Genomic DNA, 23,331 nt, shown 5'->3' with positions numbered 1-23,331 from the left:
AGACAGTGTGTTTTCCCTATATTGTGTTTGTTACGATCAGGAAGTGCATGTGTGCCTGAGGCCTGTGATAGCTTTTCCTGGCCGTTTTTTTTTTTTTTTTTTCGTGTGTTCCACTGAAGTTTCAAAGGATAATGCAGGGCGCAGAAATGCAGCACTTGTGAGAGGCATGTCTGGCAAACATTCAGAGCTTTTCAGTTTGCTTTGTGCTAAGCCTGTCATCTTGATGTCCAGTCAATCTGAAGTTCTGTCTGTGGTTTCCTTTATGGCCCCTGTGAGCCTCAGTCAGCCTGGCGTGTTCTCAAAAACCACATAATTTTTCTCGAAGTTAACTGGAATCATGACACGGAATTAGAAACCTATTTTATGTTGTCTGTCTCTAAAGTCGTCCCTCTTGGCTTTTTAGGTGGTGAGAGTCATTTAGTTGTCTTAATTAAACTGCTGCAGCTGAAGCACTGCAATTCTGCATTTGGGAGCATTTTGTGTACGATTTGGGATATGTTTCAGCCAATATTTGGGCTCTATTTCTGCAGGGATCAGGTTAGATTATGAAAACAATGAATCACATCACTGGAGGGTATCTAATATAATCCTAAATCTATACCTTAAGTGATGAAATTGATGATGACTTGGCCAGTATCAGCGTGACTTTCAGGAGAATCTCTTGCTATACACATTTATAAATAATATTCACATTTCATGAAGCGTTTGGTACCTTTTATGATGTGTAGGGAGGGAGGCAGTAGTATTTGCTCAAATGCATTCTCTTTAATAGACTTTGCCAAATGCCTCCCTGTCTTGTAGTGAAGTACATAAAACAGAAAAAAAATCACAGAAAGAGGAAAAGAGAAAAATAAATAAGATAATGTATTTTTTTTAGTCATTATGAAAAATGAGTATCTGAGGTATCCTGGCAAGCATAATCTAGACCACAGAGCAGAAGTAGAAATGCTGCCCATGTCTTCCAAGCATTCACTGCTGGCAGGAATATGATGCTTGCACCAATGTTCGCAGAATGAGGCTGATATTCACTGTATTCAAACCCAGTTTTCATTCTGCATGGAAATCCAAGAAACCTTGGATTTAGTTGGTTGGTTTAGTTTAGAGGATTCAAAAGAAACTGGGTCAACGCTATTGTTATTGCTAACAGTCAGGTGTTCATGATTTGCTAGACACACATGCCAGAGGGAAAAAAAAAAAAAAAACCTGTTGTTGAAAGTACATAGGGGTTAATCCCTCAGTTGTTATATAATTTTAACAAAACTTCTTACAAAGGTTCAATGCATAGACAGAGCCACTCACCATGATCTAGGACACTGATGCAAGGAAAACATCTGAATCCAAGCCACAATGGGATTGGCGTACTAAATGCAATAGCTTTCAAGAATCAGCAGCTATTCTGAACTGTTTTTTCCGGATTGCTTTGCCTAAGGCTATAAGTACGAAAATGAACTTGTTACCTTTTTTATCCTGACTGCTAACTGGCTGCTAACTTTGAGTTAAAACAGGCACGGAACAGGCCTACAAGGGTGGGTTTTGGCTTTAAACTGCAGAAATACTTCTTAAACTTCATAGAGATTCTTTTTTTAACCGTATGCCTTTCTTAACCTGGTATTGTGCAATTAGCCTACCCGACTGCATCTGCTATATCCATTAGCCCGCTCTGCTCTGCAGAGGTCCTCAACTGTAGCTCAACCAGAGAGTGCATTATTTCAGTTGTGGCATTTGGACAAAGATTCTGGCCTTGAAAAGTTATCCTTTGTGCTTTGGAGAAGGCTTTGTAAAAGTGCATCCCCAGTGTTACAGTGTAAATCAATAGTGAGACTTAAAAGTTCAAGTGCTGTCAAGATTTTCAGACTGTCACGGATGTGCTGTTGTTTTTGCCAAGAAAAGCACACACACAGAGTAACCCCGAATATGGTATTTAATAGTGAATTTGTAATGCTTGCCTTTAGGATCATGTCAGTTGGAATTAATATGATCCCTCTGCAAGTAAAAGAAATTAGGAGTAAATGCAGCAAATTGAGCTGGAGTTTATTTTAATCTTTAAAGCTATTAAATCATCTTGTACTAGTTACACCCATTTGCTCTATTAACAACACTATCATTCATTTCATATCTCAGACTAAGTGATTCTCAGAGTGGCTAACTTCAAATGAAACCAATTCATGATGTTAGCGTTTTTAGTGTTACAGGCTCTGAATCACAGCAGACTGAAATTAGCCCCAGAATCCTATGTGCTTATGGCCATCTTCCAACAGACCTCAATTACAATGCTGCAGAGCCAAAAAAAGGGAACGAGGTAGACTGCATGGAGCCCTTCAACTCTGCTGTACTACTCTGTCACTCAAACACACTGTCACCACCACGGCTGAGACGGACCACCACACCGTGTTCAGGGACAAACGGGAAGCATTCAGCGCACATACACTCGTGCTCGCACGCATTTACAGATGTTTTGGGAAAGCCTCTTTGCAGGTATTAGTTAAACCACTGGAGGGAGCCTTGAGAAGCTACAGTAGATTCACTAGAAACTCAACCCCACAGATTATAACACAGGGTAGGATACATTTCCTTAACTAAATTTACTCTGCGAACAAGTCATAATAGTTGTGAATTACACGCAGTGAGACAGGACCACAGATAATTGGAAGTCGTTCTCTTTTTGTAATAAAAAAGACACAATAATTTCCTGTGTGCCAGACATTTGGTGGTTTTGGATTATTCAGCAGATGGTGACAAGTCTTGTTGAACAATTTCCACATTGCTTCACAATGTCTCTCATTCTCAATTACAGATCATTTTCAGCGGTGCGGGTACACTGCCAGAGTGTGCATATTGTTAATGCAGGAATTTTAACACTCACGCCTCTTGAACATTTCCATATTTAAATTTTTTTCCCTTTGATTTTAATGTTCTAGTTCTTAATTCTCGTAGTTTCTGAAAGATAGATATGATTGCTTGGGGAGAATTCAATATTTTACTGCTTTTTTTTTTTTTTTCCCTCTTTTTTTTTTCCAGAAAGTGTTTTAAAAATGATCACCCCACGAAAGCCGAAAGTGGTAACCCATAAATATTAAATCCAAGAACTGCGACTCCCGCTCAGACATGAGAGTGTTCCGCTGTGGTTAACACACTGGGTAGCCTGGCAAAAGCGAGACTGGCACCTTTTTAATTAAGGTTGAGTAGTGACAGCCAAAGACTCCCCATCTGAGGCACTATACTGTGGACTGTGGTTTTGATGTTTCTTTTGCAAAGGGGAACTTTTTGGTATGTAGGTGGAACAAGGTGTTGACTTATTTGGTGAGGTAAAAACTGTAGGAAAATGTCCCATTCAGGACATATTGTATGTGCTGTGGTTGGGAACAGAGCCCATAATACATACGGGAAAGTGTTTTTAGGCATTTACTTATTTTTCTTGTAGTAAGTTACTCTGTTTTTCAATGCAGAAATAATACACCTTTTTAGTTTCTGCTGTTGTCAGGTTTTGATATTGCTCAACTTTTCCTCTTTCTGCCTCTCCAGGTTTAAAGTAAAAGAGCCAAAATGAAGACAGCTGCCAAGGGTTTTGGGAAGTCTATAATGGACCCTTTGCATCGTGATGGTTGGTGGAGCAGAGGGATCATGCTGATGGTGTACGTGGCCTTGGAGCTTGTCGCTGTCCATTCGCCGATGGTCTTGGGAACCCTTGAGCTACAGCTAGATGAAGAACAACCCGCGGGTACAATTGTTGGGGACATCAGTGCGGGACTTCCTCCTGGCATCACGGCGTCCTTATACTTTATCTCAGACCATGAGGGTACAGGAGTAGGCAGCGATTTGGACATAGATGAGAGTACAGGCATTATTAAAACCGCCAAAGTCCTGGACAGGGAAGTTAGGGATCGCTATAACTTCATCGCAGTCACAATGACAGGCGTGACGGTGGAGGTGACCATCAAGGTGAATGATATAAATGACCACGCCCCTACTTTCCAGAGAAGACGGACAACCTTTAAAATCCCAGAACAGACAGCCATCGGCACCAGGTTTCCTATTGAGCCAGCTGTTGATGCTGATAAAGGCCAGCTTACGACACAGGGGTACCTTATCAAGGATGGAAATGTTGGTCAGGCTTTCACCTTGGAGACAAGGAGGGGAAGCAATGAGGTTCTCTATCTGGACTTGGTAGTCAATGCCATTCTAGACAGAGAGAAAAGGTCCACCTATACTTTATCTTTGGAGGCCTTCGATGGTGGTTCTCCTAAAAGGACCGATCAGATGACTTTAGATATTACAATACAAGACATTAACGACAACGCTCCTGTGTTTAACCAGAGCCGCTACCATGCGATAATATCTGAAAACCTCCAGCCTGGAAGCAACATTCTACAGGTTTTTGCCACAGATGCTGATGAAGGCGATAATGGTGTGGTGTTGTACGAGATCAACAGGAGACAAAGTGACCCGGACCGGTATTTTGTCGTCGACTCTCGCACTGGTATCATCACCCTCAACAAGCCTCTGGACTTTGAAATGAGAAGAGTTCATGAGCTGGTGGTCCAGGCACAAGACAACGCAACCCAACCAGAGGTGACCAACGCCTTCGTCACCATCCATGTCCGAGACTACAATGACAATCAGCCCACCATGACCATCATCTTCCTTAGCGAGGACGGATCTCCCAGAATATCAGAGGGGGCGCAGCCAGGCCAGTATGTTGCAAGAATCTCCGTCACTGACCCAGACTATGGAGAGTACGCCAATGTTAATGTGTCACTCGAGGGAGGAGATGGGAAGTTTGCCTTGACAACTAAAGACAGTATCATCTATCTAATCTGTGTGGACCAGATTCTGGACAGGGAGGAGAGAGACACCTATGAGCTTAGGGTGATGGCGACAGATTCAGGTACACCGCCTCTCAGAGCCGAGTCTTCCTTCGTCATCCAAGTTACAGACGTCAATGATAATCCTCCTCTGTTCGATCAGCCAGTTTATAGACAAGTCATTCCTGAAGTTGTGTTTCCGGGGAGCTTTGTGTTACAGGTGACAGCTCGAGACAAAGACCAGGGCCCCAATGGAGACATTAACTACAGCATCCTGCAAGACAAAGGTGCTTACTCCAGCTGGTTCAGTATAGACTCAGTAACGGGGATTATCACCACTCTTTCTCAGCTGGATTATGAAAAGAACCCCTATCCTAGTATAACTGTTGTGGCCGCAGATAGAGGAAAACCACCGCTATCGTCAACGGCGGTGGTGAATATTGTACTTCAGGATATAAATGACAATGAACCTGTTTTTGAGAAGAACTTCTACAATGTATCCATCAAGGAGAATACTGCTCCAGGAACATGCATCTTGGAGGTAGGATGTTTTTTTTTCCCTCTGGTAAACAAACTCCCACACTTGGCCACTGGACTCTTTATTTCTGTGTCAAACTCACCTTGGGGCAATAGAGAATAGCGCAGCAAATGGAAATTTATTAGATATGGAAGAAATATTGTTAGACTGATTCCTTTCATTCCGCTATGAAGCATTATTTTTTAACAGTAAAGCTGTTTAAATTGGACAGCTTTAGTAAGGATTTACCTGTGGTTTCAGGCCAAGATGATTGTCTCTTTGGCTGTCCTCCCCTTCACCTCTCAAAAGGTTTCCAGGGTAACAGAGGCGGTGTTAAGTCCTCCGTCAGCCCAGGCACAAAGGGGTTTTTCACATATTCACAGGCAGAGACAAATTCAGGGCTTTATCCAAAGAAATAGATGTCACTTCACTCTCAAAAGGCACCTTAATTAGGCTAGTTGAGCGTGAGAAAAAATGGCCATAGACAACAAGATGAATTAAAGTTCAGACAAATTACAGCACCCCCAGTGACTGCAGACCAGTTTCATTAAAACATATTGTTTTCTTAAGTTGTTTTTGGCCCTCATACTAAGAAGGCAGAACTTACAAAAAGACATCTCATCTCTTGTTTGAGTTATCTAAGCTATTTCTCAAATCAACAGGTATACAGACTAGTACAAAGTCTATTTCACAAGGGTCTGCAGTCGTGTTGCATGGCTTAAGAACTTGGATACAGTGTATATTTCAGATTGAGGGCCTAGCAGACGGGATCTTGGCCCAGGATTTGGCCTTGGGAGAGGGAGGGGTGAAGGCGGCCTCACTGCGACTCCTGGCTTGAATGCAGAAATAGAAGCTATGAGGGTTTCTTGTGGGAGGTCCCCTAATTATAAATCACACTAACCACAAGGATAAGGAGAAAGTGGAATGTATTTAAATTGATTATTGAATTTCAAAAGCGGACCAAAAAATAATTTTAAAAATGTATTTTTTGGACAACTTAAAGGTCTAAGATCACTCTTTCCAGTATAAGTAAGAGCTGGTTTGAAGTTCTCCGAAAATGTCTGAGAATTCTATTTTGTTTTCTCTCTCACGATGAGAGAAAACAAAAAAACAAAACTTTCGACATCAGAGTCAAGAGCTTTACTACCTGCTCTCAGACAGCTCTCAGACTACAACATGTTTGATCAGTGGTCTCGCATAGTCCAAGTGTGAAGTAGTTCTTCAAAGACCCTGTTCTTTGGTCTCTCCTGGGCTGGGCTGGATGCTGCAGACATGAGCTTGGCGGGCCATGTGAGAACAGACTGCTCTTACTCAGGGTGCCAGTTCTACATCCAAACATCTCAGCAAGATATCTGATGGCGGCCTTTTTTCTCTGCATATTAAATTCCCTATGTCCCCTTTTTCCATACACAATTCTGTCCAAAAAACATAACAATAATGGTATTGTGATCATTAATTCAGATGTTTGAAGTGGCTGAGTATTTTTCCCCTGCAGGTCACCAGCACAGCGGTCCTTGATTATTCTAATGTAGTCTGGCTCCGCAGTGCTGTGACAATGATATTGTGTCATGTTTCTCTTATACATCATTTGGTTTATGGGGGATTTTATAAGTAGACGTGTAGAGAGAAATGCATAACTAAAAATAAGCATTTAAGCCTATTAACAGCAATCAGTCTTGCAAGATCTACTGCACAGAAAATAGGCCATCCTTAAGAAGGGAAATCAAATATGACATGAAAAACAGCATTTAAGAAACCACAACCCTAAGTCTGTTCCACGTTATTAGTCTTCAAACAGTGCCCAGTGCTGCAGTATTTCTGGATAGTGTAGAAGTCAAATACAACTGTTAGACCAAGGATCCGTAAAGAAAGAACCACAACACCGTTAAAATACACATATCTGATACATAATGGATTCAAGTTATGTTCACTTACACCATTATCCAGCAGTTTATACTGTGCATCTACTCAAGACTTAATTTTAAACTGTATGCCGTAAGTGTAAGTTTTATAACAAATGTGTGAAGTTAGTTCATAATGATAGGGAACAAGATGCAAAAATCATTATTCATGCCATAAGGGATAAACATCACCAATTTTTGCACTTCTTGTCCATGCTTCCATAGTTATTTTGGCCTTCTTTTTCCCCTCTATGTTTTTTCACTTACAAAGTAATGACGCTCTCCAGTAGGTTATGTCAGAATCTTGCTTTGGGGAATAATTTACACCTCATATCACAGTGGTTTTCTTTTGGTTCTAAGTGTGTCTCGGCCGAGAATTGTCCCTGTGTCTGTTTTTGGGGGGTCATTCTGGCTCCAGTAGAAAGGGGAGAGGGGGTCTCCAGGCAGCTAAGGGGGAAATGAGGCCTGACAAGTGCTGGCATGAGTGGCGGAGGTGACACAAGCAGGGGGGCTTCCTCGTCTGTCCGTTGGTCGGTCCCTCTCCAAATTCTTATCTGATCTCACTTCATTTCCCATTAACTGGGTGTGAGGATAGGCCAGACATAATTTTCAAACCCGACACCCTTGTGTTCATGACAGAAAATACGTCTTGTCATCGTCGCGCCCTAACCCCCCACCCCCCCCCCCCCCACCCCCTTAGCAACACGAGACCAACACTGATTACTGTGAGAGAAGAAGCAAACATTTTAACTGTTTTTGAAGCTGAAACTCAAACCTTTGACTCTTTAGCTGCCCAAAGTGCTTCCTGCGATGTGAGGGATATTTATTTTGAAAGAACATTGCTGATATTGTGTCGAAGTGTTATGCTTTGTGTAAGGTTTCTATTCACTACATACTTTATTATTAGCCAAAAAAAAAAATGTTGTTTGGATAACTATAGTTGCAGAGTAATTTTAAAGGCAGTATAATATAAAAGACCACTCAAACATGTTCATTATTTCACTGAAATTTTTAAAAGCAGACCTAGTTGAAAGAGGTACCTCTGTGAAGTGGCAGTGTGAATTATTTCTCCATTCCTTGCCAACATAAAAGCAGCCTGCCCATTGGGAAAAAGAGTACTCATAATTGCCCTGGAGAGAATGGATGTAAGAATGTGTGTCTTTCATACAAGTGTCTTATAGTTTACACTGTGTTTTTGTACTGGCTACCCTATTGTAAGCATCACAATAGCACTAAAAAACTGAATACAACGCCTTAAGCCACATTAATGATGTCTGAATCAGGTTTTACTGAAATATAGGTACGGGAGTAGTGTAAAATAATCATAATGCTTGCTGTAGATATGGTACGGCTAAATCATCTGTTGTTTGCTTAATAAAAAATGCTGCTTTTGTTTAGTCTTCGGTAGGACTGTAGAAATCCTGGATTACTGAAATACATCTTCTCACAAACAATACCTACTGTAGATTCCCTGTAGAATAAACTCTCTATTACAAATATCCTCCAACAGTACATCGGATCAACACAAGTGGCATGTGGGATTTGGAGCAGAAATGAATTTTTCATCTTTAGATAGTGTTGTGGATAGGTGCCTATCTTAGACGCAGAAAACACACAGTAACAATTGCAGTTTGGTAAAATAATATGTTGTGCTATATTGAGCCAGCAGTTTGTCTAGAGGAAGAAACACAAGGTTGCAATTTTTAAGATTGCAGCACGGTCTGATTTTATCTTTTAACATTTTGTTGCACTCTGCTCTTAGCTCAAACATTTCTCTTTTCAACGCTTCAGCTGCAGTACTTATATGTAGATCACATTTCACATAACCACAGCAATTCTCAGTGAGATGCATAAAATTGCTCATTTGACTTCCATGCAGAACTTCTGCAAGACGGTTAAACAAAATGCACTGAAGTAGAAATAAAAGGACACCTGATTGCTCACTCATTCTTGTCACCACTTTTCTTTTTATCCATGTAACTACAGAATATCCAGATGTGTCATGTACTTTTCGGGTAGAAACATGACTATGGAGAAGAGCAAAATTGCAGTTTTGAACTGGTATTTTGGTACACAAGCCATGTAATCAATTCTCACCAGACATTTTTCTGGGGAAGGTTTGTGACAAACGAAATGTTCACTTGTCTGTTTTAATACCAGACTGGTTTGTCTCCCCGTGAGATCGGTTTAGCCCGAGGAGAGCTGACTCTGCCTTTGGTCTCTGTTTCTTTTTCCCCTCTGCTAACTACCGAGCTTCGCTGTGGCCCTTGCGGTATAACAGTATTTTCAGGCACTGGTAAAATTGCAGGAAACTGGATGTGCTACTTAATGTGTTCGTGAATGTAAAACTTCCTTGAACACTTACTCCTGGGCCTAGCAGTGGCATTGAAGCGAACATAAACACTGATGTACATCTGGATGGAGCGTGGGTGTTCAGGTCAGAGTTGCTGTGCTTGAGACAGCTGAGTGCATTTTATTGTACTCAGACGTCCATCAGCAAATCCACTGCCTCTGTCTTTCCACCAGCACAGAGGAGCAAGTTGTGGTGAAAAGTTTATGGTTGAATACAGAAGCTGGGAGGAAATACTGTTCATTAGAGGAAACCGAAGCTGTGGGTGTCTTGACACTTATAAAGGAAAAATGCTAAAATTTGCACCCATAAAGTAAATATTGTGGTTATTTTTGGTTATTCTAATGTTGCACTAAATTAATTGTTTAGAATGTAGCTTGCAAAGACAGTTAATAGATTTTACAGCCATTGCCTGATCAAGATTTTTCAAACATGTGTTAAAGGAAGAACCACAAGTCAGTTATATTTGGCACAGAATATATTGTGGGTGGTTGTCTGATGGTTGGCTGCTGAGTGGTAAAGACCTAAAGATGACTGTAAAGGGTCAGTGCACACTCTGGATTGTGCTGAGTGTTTGGCCGTGAAGCAAAAGTTGTGAAAGATACAAGTCTGCTGTAAGGGTTTCCTGCCCACATCTGGCAAGGAAGGAAGATGGGGCTTATAAGGCTCTCTTGCGAGACACGAAATTTCATTAGTGCAGTCTGTCTGCCAGACTGTCTGCTGCAGGTGAGCTGGACTTTTCTGCAGTGCTTCAAAAGCTTCTATGGAAGGGTGTGAGTAGAATGAAAGAAGGTAAAGGGAGAGAATGAAAACAGTTGCGATCTCTCCAGAGGGACAGTCAGCCTCTGGGCAGCTGTGACAGAACTCCGACTCAGCAGCTGGATCCAGCTGTTGATTCCTCTATAATCTATCCTCTCACTCTGAGGGGTGGGAGCTCCCTCTTTCTTCCTGTCTCTTTATGTCTGTTTGCCTGTCTTTCTTTAGTCTTTCTCCTCGTCTACCCAGACTTCCTATCTCTTCCTGCTTCCTTTTCCCACAGTGCGGTGTCCCTCTGTGATCTAATTACACCTCTTCACTTCCCCCTGTTTCCCTCTGGGGTGGTGACATGTGGACAAAAGCAGGTGAGAGCCGCACATCTGCTCGCTCGTGGATGCTCAGGGCTCCCTGGAGTGATATGAACACAGTGCCTTGTAGGTCCCAGCCAGATCAGGCCGAGGCTTATCCAATTTGATGATGCATGAAAGAATTGGGTGTAAATTACCAGCAGAGTGAAGTCAGTCTGCAGGTGTGTGTGCCTTCACAGTCGTCACATTCTCAGAAAATTGCATTTGGGCTCAACATGAGAACTTTTGTCTGACCCTAGTAAATAGAGATAATTATTCACTTTGCTTTGCTCCTCCTTGGAGACAACTGAATGGGGAACAGAGTAAGCTGAGGGACTCGCTGTGACGTGGGCTGCCAGACCTTCTGTCATCACAGCCCGTGGTCCCCTTGCACATGTGCAGAGCACTTGGCATTTCTGAACAAGCTGGGCATCAGGAGGCATCATCTGCTCGTGATATTCATTCTGTTCCAAAGCAAATCTGTGCTAAATCATCCATCTATTCCCCTGCTGTCCATCAGACACCAGACTGCAAAGCAGACGCTGTGTGACAGATTGCCAGGTAGCAAAAATCAGTCACCAGGAAATAAGATCCCAAACATACAGCAATAATATTTCTTGATGTGATTATGAGGTGAATGTACATATATATTTATATGTAATGGTATTGTAGGCACTTCTGCCAACATGTTGTATTTTACATTCATGACAAAACTACGTTTTCCTAGAAAAGCACACTCTATATATACACAGCCCCAAAATATCTTAACCACTGAGCAAATTGTCTCCACATCCAGAAGTTGACTGTTACAAAGAATGCATCGCTTTCTACTGCCAGCAACCTCAGCCCCCTTTTGCTCCAGCCTCTGTGCTGCACCGAGTGCCAGTTGAAATAACGACTAAAAAGAATGTTACCAATCCCAAAAAACTCATTTTGGAGAAGTGGAGAATTCAGTTAGAGGGCATGTGGTCAGCTCATCCTATTTCTGCTCTCAATTAAGTGAGTTTGACCAGGTCTGATTAGAGCTGGGAATGTGTTTGAGCACGAAGGAATTAGCTGATGTCTCAACTCCGTGTGTGAGGTAGAAGTGAAAGTAGTGTCTCAGGAAAGGGGGAAAATCCTAAACTACAAACATAGCCAGAAAAAAAGGTTCCAGAGCCAAGGCTATCTCTCTGTGTGGTCAGGAACATGTCGGACCTTTGCTGACACTGTTAAAGAAAGGATGTTTTGCAGATGCTTGTTAACAGTAGTGACTCTGAAAACTCTGAGCTCCTGTTTGCACCTCAGTCGGTGCTTTGAGTTGGGATCTGAAACCTTTTCCGTGCTGTGCTGAAAATGAACTCATAATTGGTAGAACTAATGCTACCTGTATTCCCCCTATCTTTGTTGAAGTAGATTAAAATTTTTCTTCCTTGTTCTTGCTAATATACACTTGTGTTGTTTTATATATTGTGAGAAATGTAACAGACTAGATGAAGAAAAGTTTTTTCCTCGAAGCAAGATTTCATACCAATTGATATTTTGATTCTGGAAGCCAAGATTTTATTAATGAAGTTGATCATTTTAAAAAACCAACACCAATTTTGATCATTAGTGGGAGTAACTGAAGAAGTAGAAGTGCCAGATACTTGCTGAGTTATCCTTTTCAATCCTTGTAAGACAGGGAAAAACATAGCAGGAGGGAGAGAGCGACAAACCACACAGAGAAGAAGGATTGTGGGGAGAGATGCTCCACTTTTACATTGTGGTTAGCAGACATTGTCTGTCTCGACTTCAGACAGAAAGGCACCCAGGCCTGCTCTAACCAGACTGCCAGTCTGTGTGTACTGGTGCTCCATGGTGGTCCACCCTCACACTGCTGGTTGCATATCTTGAAGCCTAAGCCACATCGACCAGAATGTGTGTTGACATCTGTTATGCCTTATCTGTTCTAAGGTAATGCATCCACCCTGCACATTTGTCGTAATAAGAAGACAACTGCTCAGCTTAACACTGGCTTCTCGTTAGTGCTAGGATGTGATTTGAAGATTTAGCCAGGGAACTAATTACCATAAGGCCGTCTACTTCATCAATAAGGCTAATTTGGTCTGGTGCTGCAAAGTTTATATTGAGAGTGGTGTGCTGCTTCTTTTAACCGGGCCTGTTGAAAGGCCAAATCTTTGTTTAGATTGTTGTGTATAGCCTGGTGCTGTGAGGAGCCAGAGGCAGCTTGGGGAGCAGTGGGACTCTGCTGTAATTAGGGAGTGCTGGTATGCAGGAGTGCAGGACTCAGGATGTGTGATGTGGTATCAGAGTAGGCGAACAAAACCCAATGATTGGGGAGTGTGTATGTGCATATCTTAGACAAGGTTTTAGAGTGGAAGAACTGGTCTTGTCATTGCCCTGAGTTCTTCCCAAATTGATTTGTAATACAATTTGTCCTGCTCTGGGACACAAAGCAAGGACAAAGAAGTTTGAGGAGAAGTTAACTTTTTATTGCAGATATCATTTTGGTCGCCCATGCTTAAATTTGTACTGTATCAGTGCATTATACCACTATTTCCATTGTAGCGTATGCTGATGGATAGACATGAATTCAATCTAGTTCAGTCGAGAGAAAACCAAATATTGAGGTGCAGCACCTTGGAATGTCAAATAAAAAGGACTGACCTTACATTTCTGTGTTTTTACTGTGAGTATCCTGTGTGCACTGTACAGAGTCTCGCTTTAAGGCTTTCAGACTGGGCTGATCACCCTCAGAGGATCTAGAGAAAAATACTTCACGGTTAAGTGCCCAGAAAAAGTGCTTATTGTCTGCAGTGGACTCTGCAAAGTCAACTCACAACTTAAATCAATGTTGACAACAAGCTGGTCAGAGCAGCAGCCAGGATGATGGAGAAACAAGTTGTTGATGCTTTCAACAAGCCAATGCATCATTGCTAGGGCTAAGAGCATCCAGACATCTGGTTTCAGAAGTGTAGAAGCTGCCTCTAGTCAAACACGACTCTGTCTTTATTAAATGTACCGGATATAGAGTGTTATTTCAATAGATCCTTAATGGAACTACAAATGTATGAAATCTCAGGTGCATTTCTGTTTGGTGTAAAATGCTGTATCATTTCCTTTTCAAACATCTGTTCCATTGGTCAATCTTTTCTCTACCCTTTAACCCAGTTGTTCCCAACCTTTTTTGGCTCATGACCCCATTTTAACATCCCAAATTTCTGGTGACCCCAGACATTCAAAATGGAGACATTTTTTTTTTACGCTAAAATTAATTTGTTTCTGATCATGTAGTAGTTTGCTATCCTATGTTGCAAACAAATGTTAATTTTAGACGACATTTAGTCAATATAATGTATATTATTATGGACGGAGGCAGAAAAGCCAGGTGTAGATTACTGCTCAAAGTGAGAATTTTATTTTCCTTGGTCAGGATATGTACAGTCAGTCCAGCTTGGATTTGCAAGGCTGACAATTAATACTGAACAAACAATAACTCAAACTCTGAATTATGAAAGAGCTGCAGCATCTGAAACTGACCACAATGAACATTTGAAAGATAAACATAAAATATAAACACAGTGCTTCAGTTTCAGCTTCACAGTTTGTCATGTCTTTTATGGATTGGGATTGTCTAGATTAGAAAGTTGTTTTTTTTTTTTCAATCAATTAGCCTACTAGAAATTCTAGGTGACCCCACATAGGGTCCTGACCCCAAGGTTGAAAAACCCTGCTTTAACCTATGTGTTCATCAGTGCTACTAACATAATCTTATAAATTTGCACACTTGAACTGAATTCTGGGAGTTTTGGGCATGTGTAGTGTACATTAAGTCAGACATTATGCTTCTTACACTCTTGTACAGTATGAAGACAATGTCGATTCAGGTATAAAAAAGTGCAGGGAAATGACAGCATGCAAGGCAGGTAAGTTACCTGTGTTTCTTCATGTCTCTTTTTATTGCCTGAAGGACTTCAGTCATTTGTAGCTGTTGTGAAACTGACTTCTGCATTGTATGTTCAGTCCTCCGCTACATGTATGTATAACATGTATGGGAGTTAATTTTTCAGAAAGTGTCTGGAGTATAAGTGATGTCCCGATCTGGATTTTTTTGCGTCTCCGATCTGATTTTTTGGGGGATTAGTTTTGCTGATACTGATCCAATACCGATCCAATACAGACTTTTGACAGTGAAATTTTGATATAAATTTGGAGTCATTATTTATAGATTATAGTGCTATTATTTTACTGTAGATCACAGTTGGGCTGAATGTGGAACCGGAACTAAAATAAAAATGGCACCTTTGACTTTTAATAACTTTAGTGTAGTTTTTGCACTTTACAAATTCATACTGCGGGACAAATTAGAACCTTATGTTGGCCACTGCTGTAGCACGTCTATGGACAGGTCCGTCCAGGTATTATGGGGGGTGTGTTTGGTTCTGTGTGTTAGTGATGTCAAGCGGGTTACTTTTGGGTCAGGTTGGGTCGTGTCAAATAATTCCACAAAAGCCCCGTGGGTTGAAAAAAACCCAACTCGCGCATCACAACTGGACCTCATAATGAGTACAAGCGCAGAGTTTCTCGAAGCCTCCTGATGTTGTGCAGCTTTTCCCTACCTTCGGATACTTTAATTTGAGGGAGCAGGACGTGTGTTTACTCCCGCCCCAGAACTGGGTCCGGATTGGCCCGATCTCGTGACTAAATCCAATCCGATTAGATCTTCTAAAAAATGCCAGATCGGCAGCCAAAACCGATCTATTGATTGGATCGGGACATCCCTATGGAGTACATGTTTGAAAAGAACCTTACTCAATTTTTAGGGTTCTACACAATGATGGTTTGGTTTAATCCATGACAAGCATGTCAGGGTCGCCTACTACCAGTGATGATAAACCTTTGCAGCAGTAATGACACATGTAGGACTTGTATCATCATCGTCATGCATGTCTCTTGTAAGTTATACAGGAACGTAAGTAGCTCAGAGTCAGTAGTGTTGAAAAGTCAGTGAAAGTAACTGAGGGCAGATTTTACTTACTTTGAATGTTTCTGATGGACACTATTTTAACAGACCACACTTCTCTCACTAGTCCCATCCACTGGGAACCAGAACTGTCACACTTTCAATCACAGCTCTAATGACAAGTGCAAATATATGGACAGTTATAGTCTCCTGACTGTCATCGGCCAGCACTGGGAATACAGGATGGTGGCAGTTTCATCATCAACAATAGCTTTGATTAAAAATAAATGCTCTTTTGCATTTGGGAGAAGCCACTCAGTGACATTTAAAGTTGATTTTGACAGCATCTGAAACGCCTCCTGGGCAACATCCAAAAGATGTGTGGTCTTCAAAGCAAATGGAATGTTTGAATAAGACAGTTGGGATACAGTGTCTTATTTAACTTATTGTGCTTCAGGCTAGACAGAAACCATATGATCAGTTTATGGTAGTGCTTCGATGTAAAAATTACTAAAGTATTTGAAGGCATTTCAGATTTTACATTAGGATTCAGATGAATTCCACAAATGTGACCTTCAGTGCTGTGCATACCACAGAGAAAGCACACTCATTACTATGCCTGAAATAATGGCAAGAAAATGCAACAAAAAGCATTGCGAGGTGCAATTAGAATTTTTTAATATTTAGCACTTCTACAACAGGGAGTAATATTTAAGTGAAAAATCATCCACAACGTGTTAGGAAAAGACCAGAAAATAACCAGGCTTATTTTCTGGCTTTAAATCTCATTTTCAGTCAGCGCTCTTCCCTTGTCACTATTCCTGTCATCACTGCTGCTGCAGCATTTTTTATTTATGGACTCTTCTTCCATGTTTTCATTACCTCAAGCATACTAATTCTACACTATAACAGGATTTTGATGCATTTTTCTTCTTTATCACCTCTTGAGATTATCATCCTCTTCAAACTAAAATGAAATGCCTATAAAATGTTTGGTATAGTAACCAGAAGAATATTTTCTTCAGAACAAAACTTATATTCTTTTTTTTCCTCTGCTTGCATATTTCTGAATGGAGGTCTTTCTCTGGGCCTCTTTCCCTCCTGCAGTTCTGTAAATGACTTGTAAACAGGCTGTTTAAGTGTGAAGTCACCCTATGCCCTGTTGCTTCCGCTCTTTATTCATCACACATACACATTAGAAAGAAGTATGGAGAATGTTTTTTCTGAAGAGCTGGGGGAAGGGTTCTACTGCTATTATGGGCCTATAGGCTGAATTTCTTCAGAAATAAAAGGGAAACAGTTTGGAAAGTAATTCTTCGATGAAAACTTTGTGGTTCAAGGCCTATTTGTTTTTTTTTAAAACTACTCATTATGCAAATTTTGTAGCTTGTTAAAGAAGTAAGAAACAAATCTATAAAGATGCTGCATGGAAAGCTGAGATGAAAAAGAAAAAAACAACAACAAGAGGATGGACCGATATTCCTCTGAAAACTCACTGAACAAAGTGGAAAATGATTGAAACAAATGGGGAAAGCAGAGCAGGAAGAGTGAGAAAGAAAGCAGATGCTGAGGAGGGAAAAGGAGGCGATTTACCTCATGCAGTGTGCGTGCAAAAGTGGTGTATAGATGAAACTGAAGTGGTTGTTTGTTACCATGGCGATACTGGGAAACGAGGGAGGGTGAAGAGGATAAACAAGAAACCCCATCGATTTCATGGGCCAATCATCACCCGAAGTACCTGTTTTTTCGTTGTAAGAGGGTTGGAGTATTTATGTGCTAGGACAGTCCCTAAATGAACTGTGAAGGAGGTGAAGTCATGAAACACTGGACATTCAGCTTCTCCTCAGCTCACAGTTCTTTGACTTTTGTTTTTTTTTTTTTGTTTCTGGAAGGCAATGCTGAGAGTTGAGTTTGTCCTTTTTCCAGAGTTCATCACTGTTTCTTTTTGGACAGGCTCACTGTCTCAGCTATCACACAACATTATCAACACATCCTAGAGGCCTGGGGAACATGTAGCAGGGTCTGAGGATGTTTGTTTGGAGATAGAAACATCATGATCTCTTGGCTGGAGAAGGTACATTTATCCTGATGTATAAACACTGAATATAAACCGAGCTATCAGATGAATCTATACTGTATATCAACTGAGGTTTTCATTTGGAGGGGAGAATGGAAGGGGGTTAGTGGAGAGCTGAATATGTTTATTCAACATGTTCACCCTTCTAAACCCCCCACCACCACCACCACTATTGCATGTTGTGAGTGGCTGGGCCTCTGCATCTGTCATGAAGGACAGACAAGGGGGAGAGTTCACAAGGCCTCCTCTCTCTCAAACTCCAGCTTCACTCAGACGTCTTTGTCCCTGCTTTTTGTCTCGCTGCAGGGACTTCCTTCGCCCCCCCCGTCCCTCCGAGCTCTCCTGGGCTCCAATAACAGATCGGGGGCATCCTAATGAAGTGCCAGCGTGATTAGATTCAATTTGCCCAGCGTTTTCCACATGGGAGGCAAACGCTATCAGTCTTGAAAACACTTCCCTCCAGAAACAGACTTATCCCACACCTACATCCCTCTTTTTGCCTAAAGCGTCCAGACTCTTTCGAACATTCTGCATTTATCTCCCACTATTTAGCCGTCAGGAGAAACCAAAACAAACCTGTTATCTCTTAGAGTAAGTCAGTGTGGGCACTGCTGACCACAGTGGGAATACAAAAGCTGTTTTAATTTCAGTGATGGGAGAAATCTACATTTTATTGAAATAGAAAAAAAAGTAAAAAAAAAAAGAAAACTCCCATCTGGACATTATAATTGATGGCATGTAGTTGCATAACAGAGGTATAAAGTTGTTGTAAGATACCGAAGCTTCACCTTATTTGTCAAAATTAAGTTCTGGTGTTGGGTCGGGTTTCTGACATGAAATCTCTAGGAGATGATAATTTAAAACATACTACAGTGTAGGAAACGGTTTCCCTTTACTAAGCACATTTTAACCACATTTACTTTTGGTGGGAGCACTGAAATGTTTGCTAACGTCACATGCATGAGTGAAAAATAGGGTTGCACCGATAGACTTTTTCAGTTCAGATGCCGATACCGATGCTGCGGCCTTGTGTATTGGTGGGGACTCTCTCTGGGGGGTGGGGGGGTGGGCAGTGACTGCTGTTGTACATCAATCACAACAGTATAAATCAGTCAGCACATACCCCTAGGGGTGGGGGGGCATATCATCCGCCCCCCCCCGCCCCCGCTGGTTGCAAATCTGTGGATGTGGGCGTGAGTCGGGGGGGCAGGTAGTTAGTGATAAGGTGAGGGGAGCTCACTTTCACTTTCTTCAGAGCCACGTCCTCCACATACAGGGGTTGGACAAAATAATGGAAACACCTTAAAAAATCAACAAAATATAATTTAATATGGTGTAGGTCCGCCTTTTGCGGCAATTACAGCCTCAATTCTCCGAGGTATTGATTCATACAACTTGTGAATTGTTTCCAAAGGAATTTTAAGCCATTCTTCAGTTAGAATACCCTCCAACTCTTGTAGAGACGATGGCGGTGGAAATCGACGTCTTACTTGAATCTCTAAAACTGACCATAAATGCTCAATAATGTTGAGGTCTGGGGACTGTGCCGGCCATACGAGATGCTCAACTTCATTAGAATGTTCCTCATGCCATTCTTTAACAATTCTAGCTGTATGGATTAGGGCATTATCATCTTGAGGTGAAGGTGTTTCCATTATTTTGTCCAACCCCTGTACAGGTTTGACATGTTGCTTTTAGAATTACATTTGGCATGCATGACGTAGCCTGTGTTGCAAAAATTTAAAGGGGAAGGATCGGTCTTACGGATCGGTTGCTTTTACCGCTCCCTGATCCAGCTAAAATGTTGATATCAGGGCCGATATTTGATCCCAATATCCGATCGGTGCAACCATAGTGAAAAAGGTTAAAAGTAATTTTTTTTTACAACAGTTACATTAACCCTTTCATGCATACTGTTCACTCCAGTGGACAGCTATTCTACAGCTGTCCACTTGTATATTCATGGGTTTTATTGTTTTAGTTCCATATCAGCCAACACAGTGGACACTTATGCATCATTCCTTATAATGCAATTCATACCATTACTGTAAATATGCTTTTTCTTAATAAACCTGATCTGCTGGAATATGTTTCAGTGTAAATCAATTGCTAATTATTATTAGACTGTAATTAACAGTTTTCTTAATGAAAAAGGTTTGTTTTTTGCATATTATCTCCATGAAGTGAGTAATAACTAGTATTAGAGTATGTTAAAATGTGAGAAAACATCAGATTAGCTGCATGAAAAATGTTTTTCATAGTTTTCACACAGTATATCACTTTCTGATGATGGGTCTTTTACTTCAAAAACTAAACGCATGGTATCCAGCTGAGTGAACATTTTTGCAACTCCATGAAAAATAGGGTCATAAAAAATGTTCTATTGCAATGTTTTTTTCATACCTAAAGAGGAATAAACACACTCAGAAAAAAAATCTCGACTAAGGTTCTCATAATTAATGCATGAAAGGGTTAACCCCTAAAGACCCAGGGCTACTTTTATGTCAGTTCCCAAATGACATTTTCTCTATAGCTAACCTTTTTAAGTGATTTATCACCATTTATTTATAATATTATCTTTTGTATTTTGTATTTTATCTGTATAAATCAGGTATTTTCCAATATTTAATTCACTGATCATGTAGATATATCATCATAAAAGCTCAGATTAAAGTTGAGGGTTATTTTATAATAAACAGAAAACTGCAGAAAAAAATGACTTTTTCAGTAAAATATATAATTAACTAAACATAAAACAAGTGTGTCCATCCACTGTCACTTATTAAAACTACATGGGTTTTACTAGTGAATCAGTGTTGTAGATGATGACGGTGTTTCCACATTCATCAAATGGGTCATGTCTGATGACCATAAAAAGATGACAAACTGTATTTTACGCCAATTATTTACATGTATTGATTAGTGGATCAGAAGTTATTAAACATTTTAGATCAGTAGACGCTTTTGCTCGTTGATGGATGTTTGGGTCTTTATGGGTTAAACTGAAACAATTACATTAAAATGTTTTGTACTTTGTCATTCAGTTGGACCTAAGTCGGAAGAACCCGGCTCATATGCATGTTCCTTTTTACAACAATGATAAAATGTAAAGAAAAATTGTGTTTGTGGGATGGGTTGAAAGAGATGAACAGTTTGCTTGCCAATGCGTTCTTTTCCCAGTTAGAAAAGGTGGGAAAAAGCTGCAGGATTTGGCCAGTGACTCTGCAGCAGGGGAACAGTTCATCAGGATGAAGCCAAAACACACAAGCTGAAAAGAGTTTTTACCATATAGGAGAAGAGGCTTCCGTTATAGCAAATCTATACCCAGTGGGATGTGAACACATCCCTTGGCTTAATTGACCCAATTCTTCTGTGTGTGTTTCTGATTAAGATGAAGTCATAAATTGGCCTGCTAATGATATTAAATTACTAGGCAACTACTTAAAGATGGAGGCATGCTGAAAGAAATTAGGTTATGTCGAAGGAAGGTAACAGAACAGTTGGAGCTAATTGGGTTGTTCATGCACATTCTTGTGTCTGTTAGCAGCCATGAAAGGAAGGGTGACCATAAACTTTACATGTAATATTTCATTTTTATGTAGTTTTTTTTTTTTTTTTAATGTATGACTTTTGATTGTTCTGTCACTATCGATTGTAAGTTTTTTTTATTAGGTGTTGATAATGTCTTGTCTTGTCAGAAACTGTATGTTATGCTGCTTTTCTTGGCCAGGTCACTCTTGAAAAGGAGATTTGCAATCACAATGAGACTTTTTTTTTTTTTAAGCTGGTTAAATAAAGGAAATATATAGTCTTTTCTCTATAGCACTTTGAGATTCTGTTGAATGAAAAATGCTTCATAAATGCAACTTATTATTATTACAGGGTGGGGAAGCAAAATTTACAATGAACATTTAGTTGTTTTTTCTCAGCAGGCACTACGTCAATTGTTTTGAAACCAAACATATATTGATGTCATAATCATACCTAACACTATTATCCATACCTTTTCAGAAACTTTTGCCCATATGAGTAATCAGGAAAGCAAACGTCAAAGAGTGTGTGATTTGCTGAATGCACTCGTCACACCAAAGGAGATTTCAAAAATAGTTGGAGTGTCCATAAAGACTGTTTATAATGGAAAGAAGAGAATGACTATGAGCAAAACTATTACGAGAAAGTCTGGAAGATACTATTAAAGAAGAATGGGAGAAGTTGTCACCCGAATATTTGAGGAACACTTGCGCAAGTTTCAGGAAGTGTGTGAAGGCAGTTATTGAGAAAGAAGGAGGACACATAGAATAAAAACATTTTCTATTATGTCAATTTTCTTGTGGCAAATAAATTCTCATGACTTTCAATAAACTAATTGGTCATACACTGTCTTTCAATCCCTGCCTCAAAATATTGTAAATTTTGCTTCCCCACCCTGTATTATTATGTTTTTTTTTAATTAACTTTCTTTTTTGGATGCAATTTCACAGGCAACAGCATGACAGTGCAATGCAATAAAGAGGACTTCCATTCTTTAATTTTTTCTTTTTATCCCTTGCACAATCCCACTCTTCCCAAAAGAAGATAATTCTTTCATCCAATATTGATATGTGAACAGTACAGAATACAGATGACAATTACCTAAATAAGAAAAATAAGTAAATAAAATAAAATATTCATTCATGCATTCATTTTCTGAACCAGTTTTATCCTCACTAGGGTCAGGGGGGTCACCAGTTGGTTTACAGGTTTACTCATCACTACAAGATGTATAATACAACGGTTTGCATTTTGCATATATCTAAAATAAAATAGAATTTAAAAATTAGAAAAAAAAAAGGGGGGGGGGGGGGGCTCAATCATCACAACATGATTATTATTATTACTATAAACTGTGTGTTTCTTTTAATTTTACTTTTACATGTATTCCTCAAATGCCACTCACCCATCAATTGTTCTTGTCCACTCCCCATTAGTTTGTATAGTACAGACCTTAGAGTAAACTTTTCTTGCAAAAACAAAACAAAAAAACTTTAGAAAACTGGATTGAATAAAGCGTGTAGTAAGATGACGCCTCAGTGAATAAATGCATGACATACAGTATCACATAGATCTTATAGATGAGGAGATTTGCAAGAAAAAGAGATGAATGATGAGCTTGAGAAATGAGATTCAGTTATACTCTGCGTTCCAGATTTATCACTGAAACATTATCTCATGTCACTCAGCTCCAGTGGCTTTTTTAGAGACTGGGGTTAGTGCTGTGAATCTGCAGGAATTTGATCAGTCATCATCCTAATGTTGGTTGTGCTCTGTGTGAATGTGGAATGATCTTTACGTCACACACCATGATTATGGGAATAATTAAATGAGGGAATTTTAAAGCAAGTACTCCCAAAACTTGTCCCAGTTGGTGATTTGTGTAGCCATGACAGCTGCTGCAGCCCAGATCTTGATTCAACTCTTACATCATTTTTTATTTCCTAAAGAGCCTGTTCATATCTAAAAAAAAAAAAAAAAAAAAAAAAGTTTCTCCAGTTGAAGCAGTAGAGCTCTGCTAATGCCCTTTTGAAGCTTTTGCCTTTAAAAGCCTCATCTGACATATTATAAACCAAATTAAAGTGGGTAAGTCTTTTGCTTTAAGT

General features: G+C 40.2%; 1 protein-coding gene across 1 annotated transcript in view; it reads left to right on the top strand.

Moving 5' to 3' along the window:
* The window catches only part of LOC115432007 (protocadherin-16-like), a 107,271-nt gene that overhangs the window by 5,458 nt on the left and 78,482 nt on the right, over positions 1-23,331 (top strand). The window contains exon 2 of the mRNA XM_030152765.1: positions 3,523-5,343. Coding sequence (XP_030008625.1) covers positions 3,544-5,343 — 1,800 coding nt within the window. The 5' untranslated portion in view covers positions 3,523-3,543. The remainder of the gene's footprint in view (positions 1-3,522; positions 5,344-23,331) is intronic.

The sequence above is a fragment of the Sphaeramia orbicularis genome, chromosome 13 (assembly GCF_902148855.1).
Source record: "Sphaeramia orbicularis chromosome 13, fSphaOr1.1, whole genome shotgun sequence".
NCBI classification, from domain to species: domain Eukaryota; kingdom Metazoa; phylum Chordata; class Actinopteri; order Kurtiformes; family Apogonidae; genus Sphaeramia; species Sphaeramia orbicularis.
The sequence above is the reverse complement of the archived record's forward strand: the minus strand, read 5'-3'. Positions and strand labels throughout refer to the sequence as shown.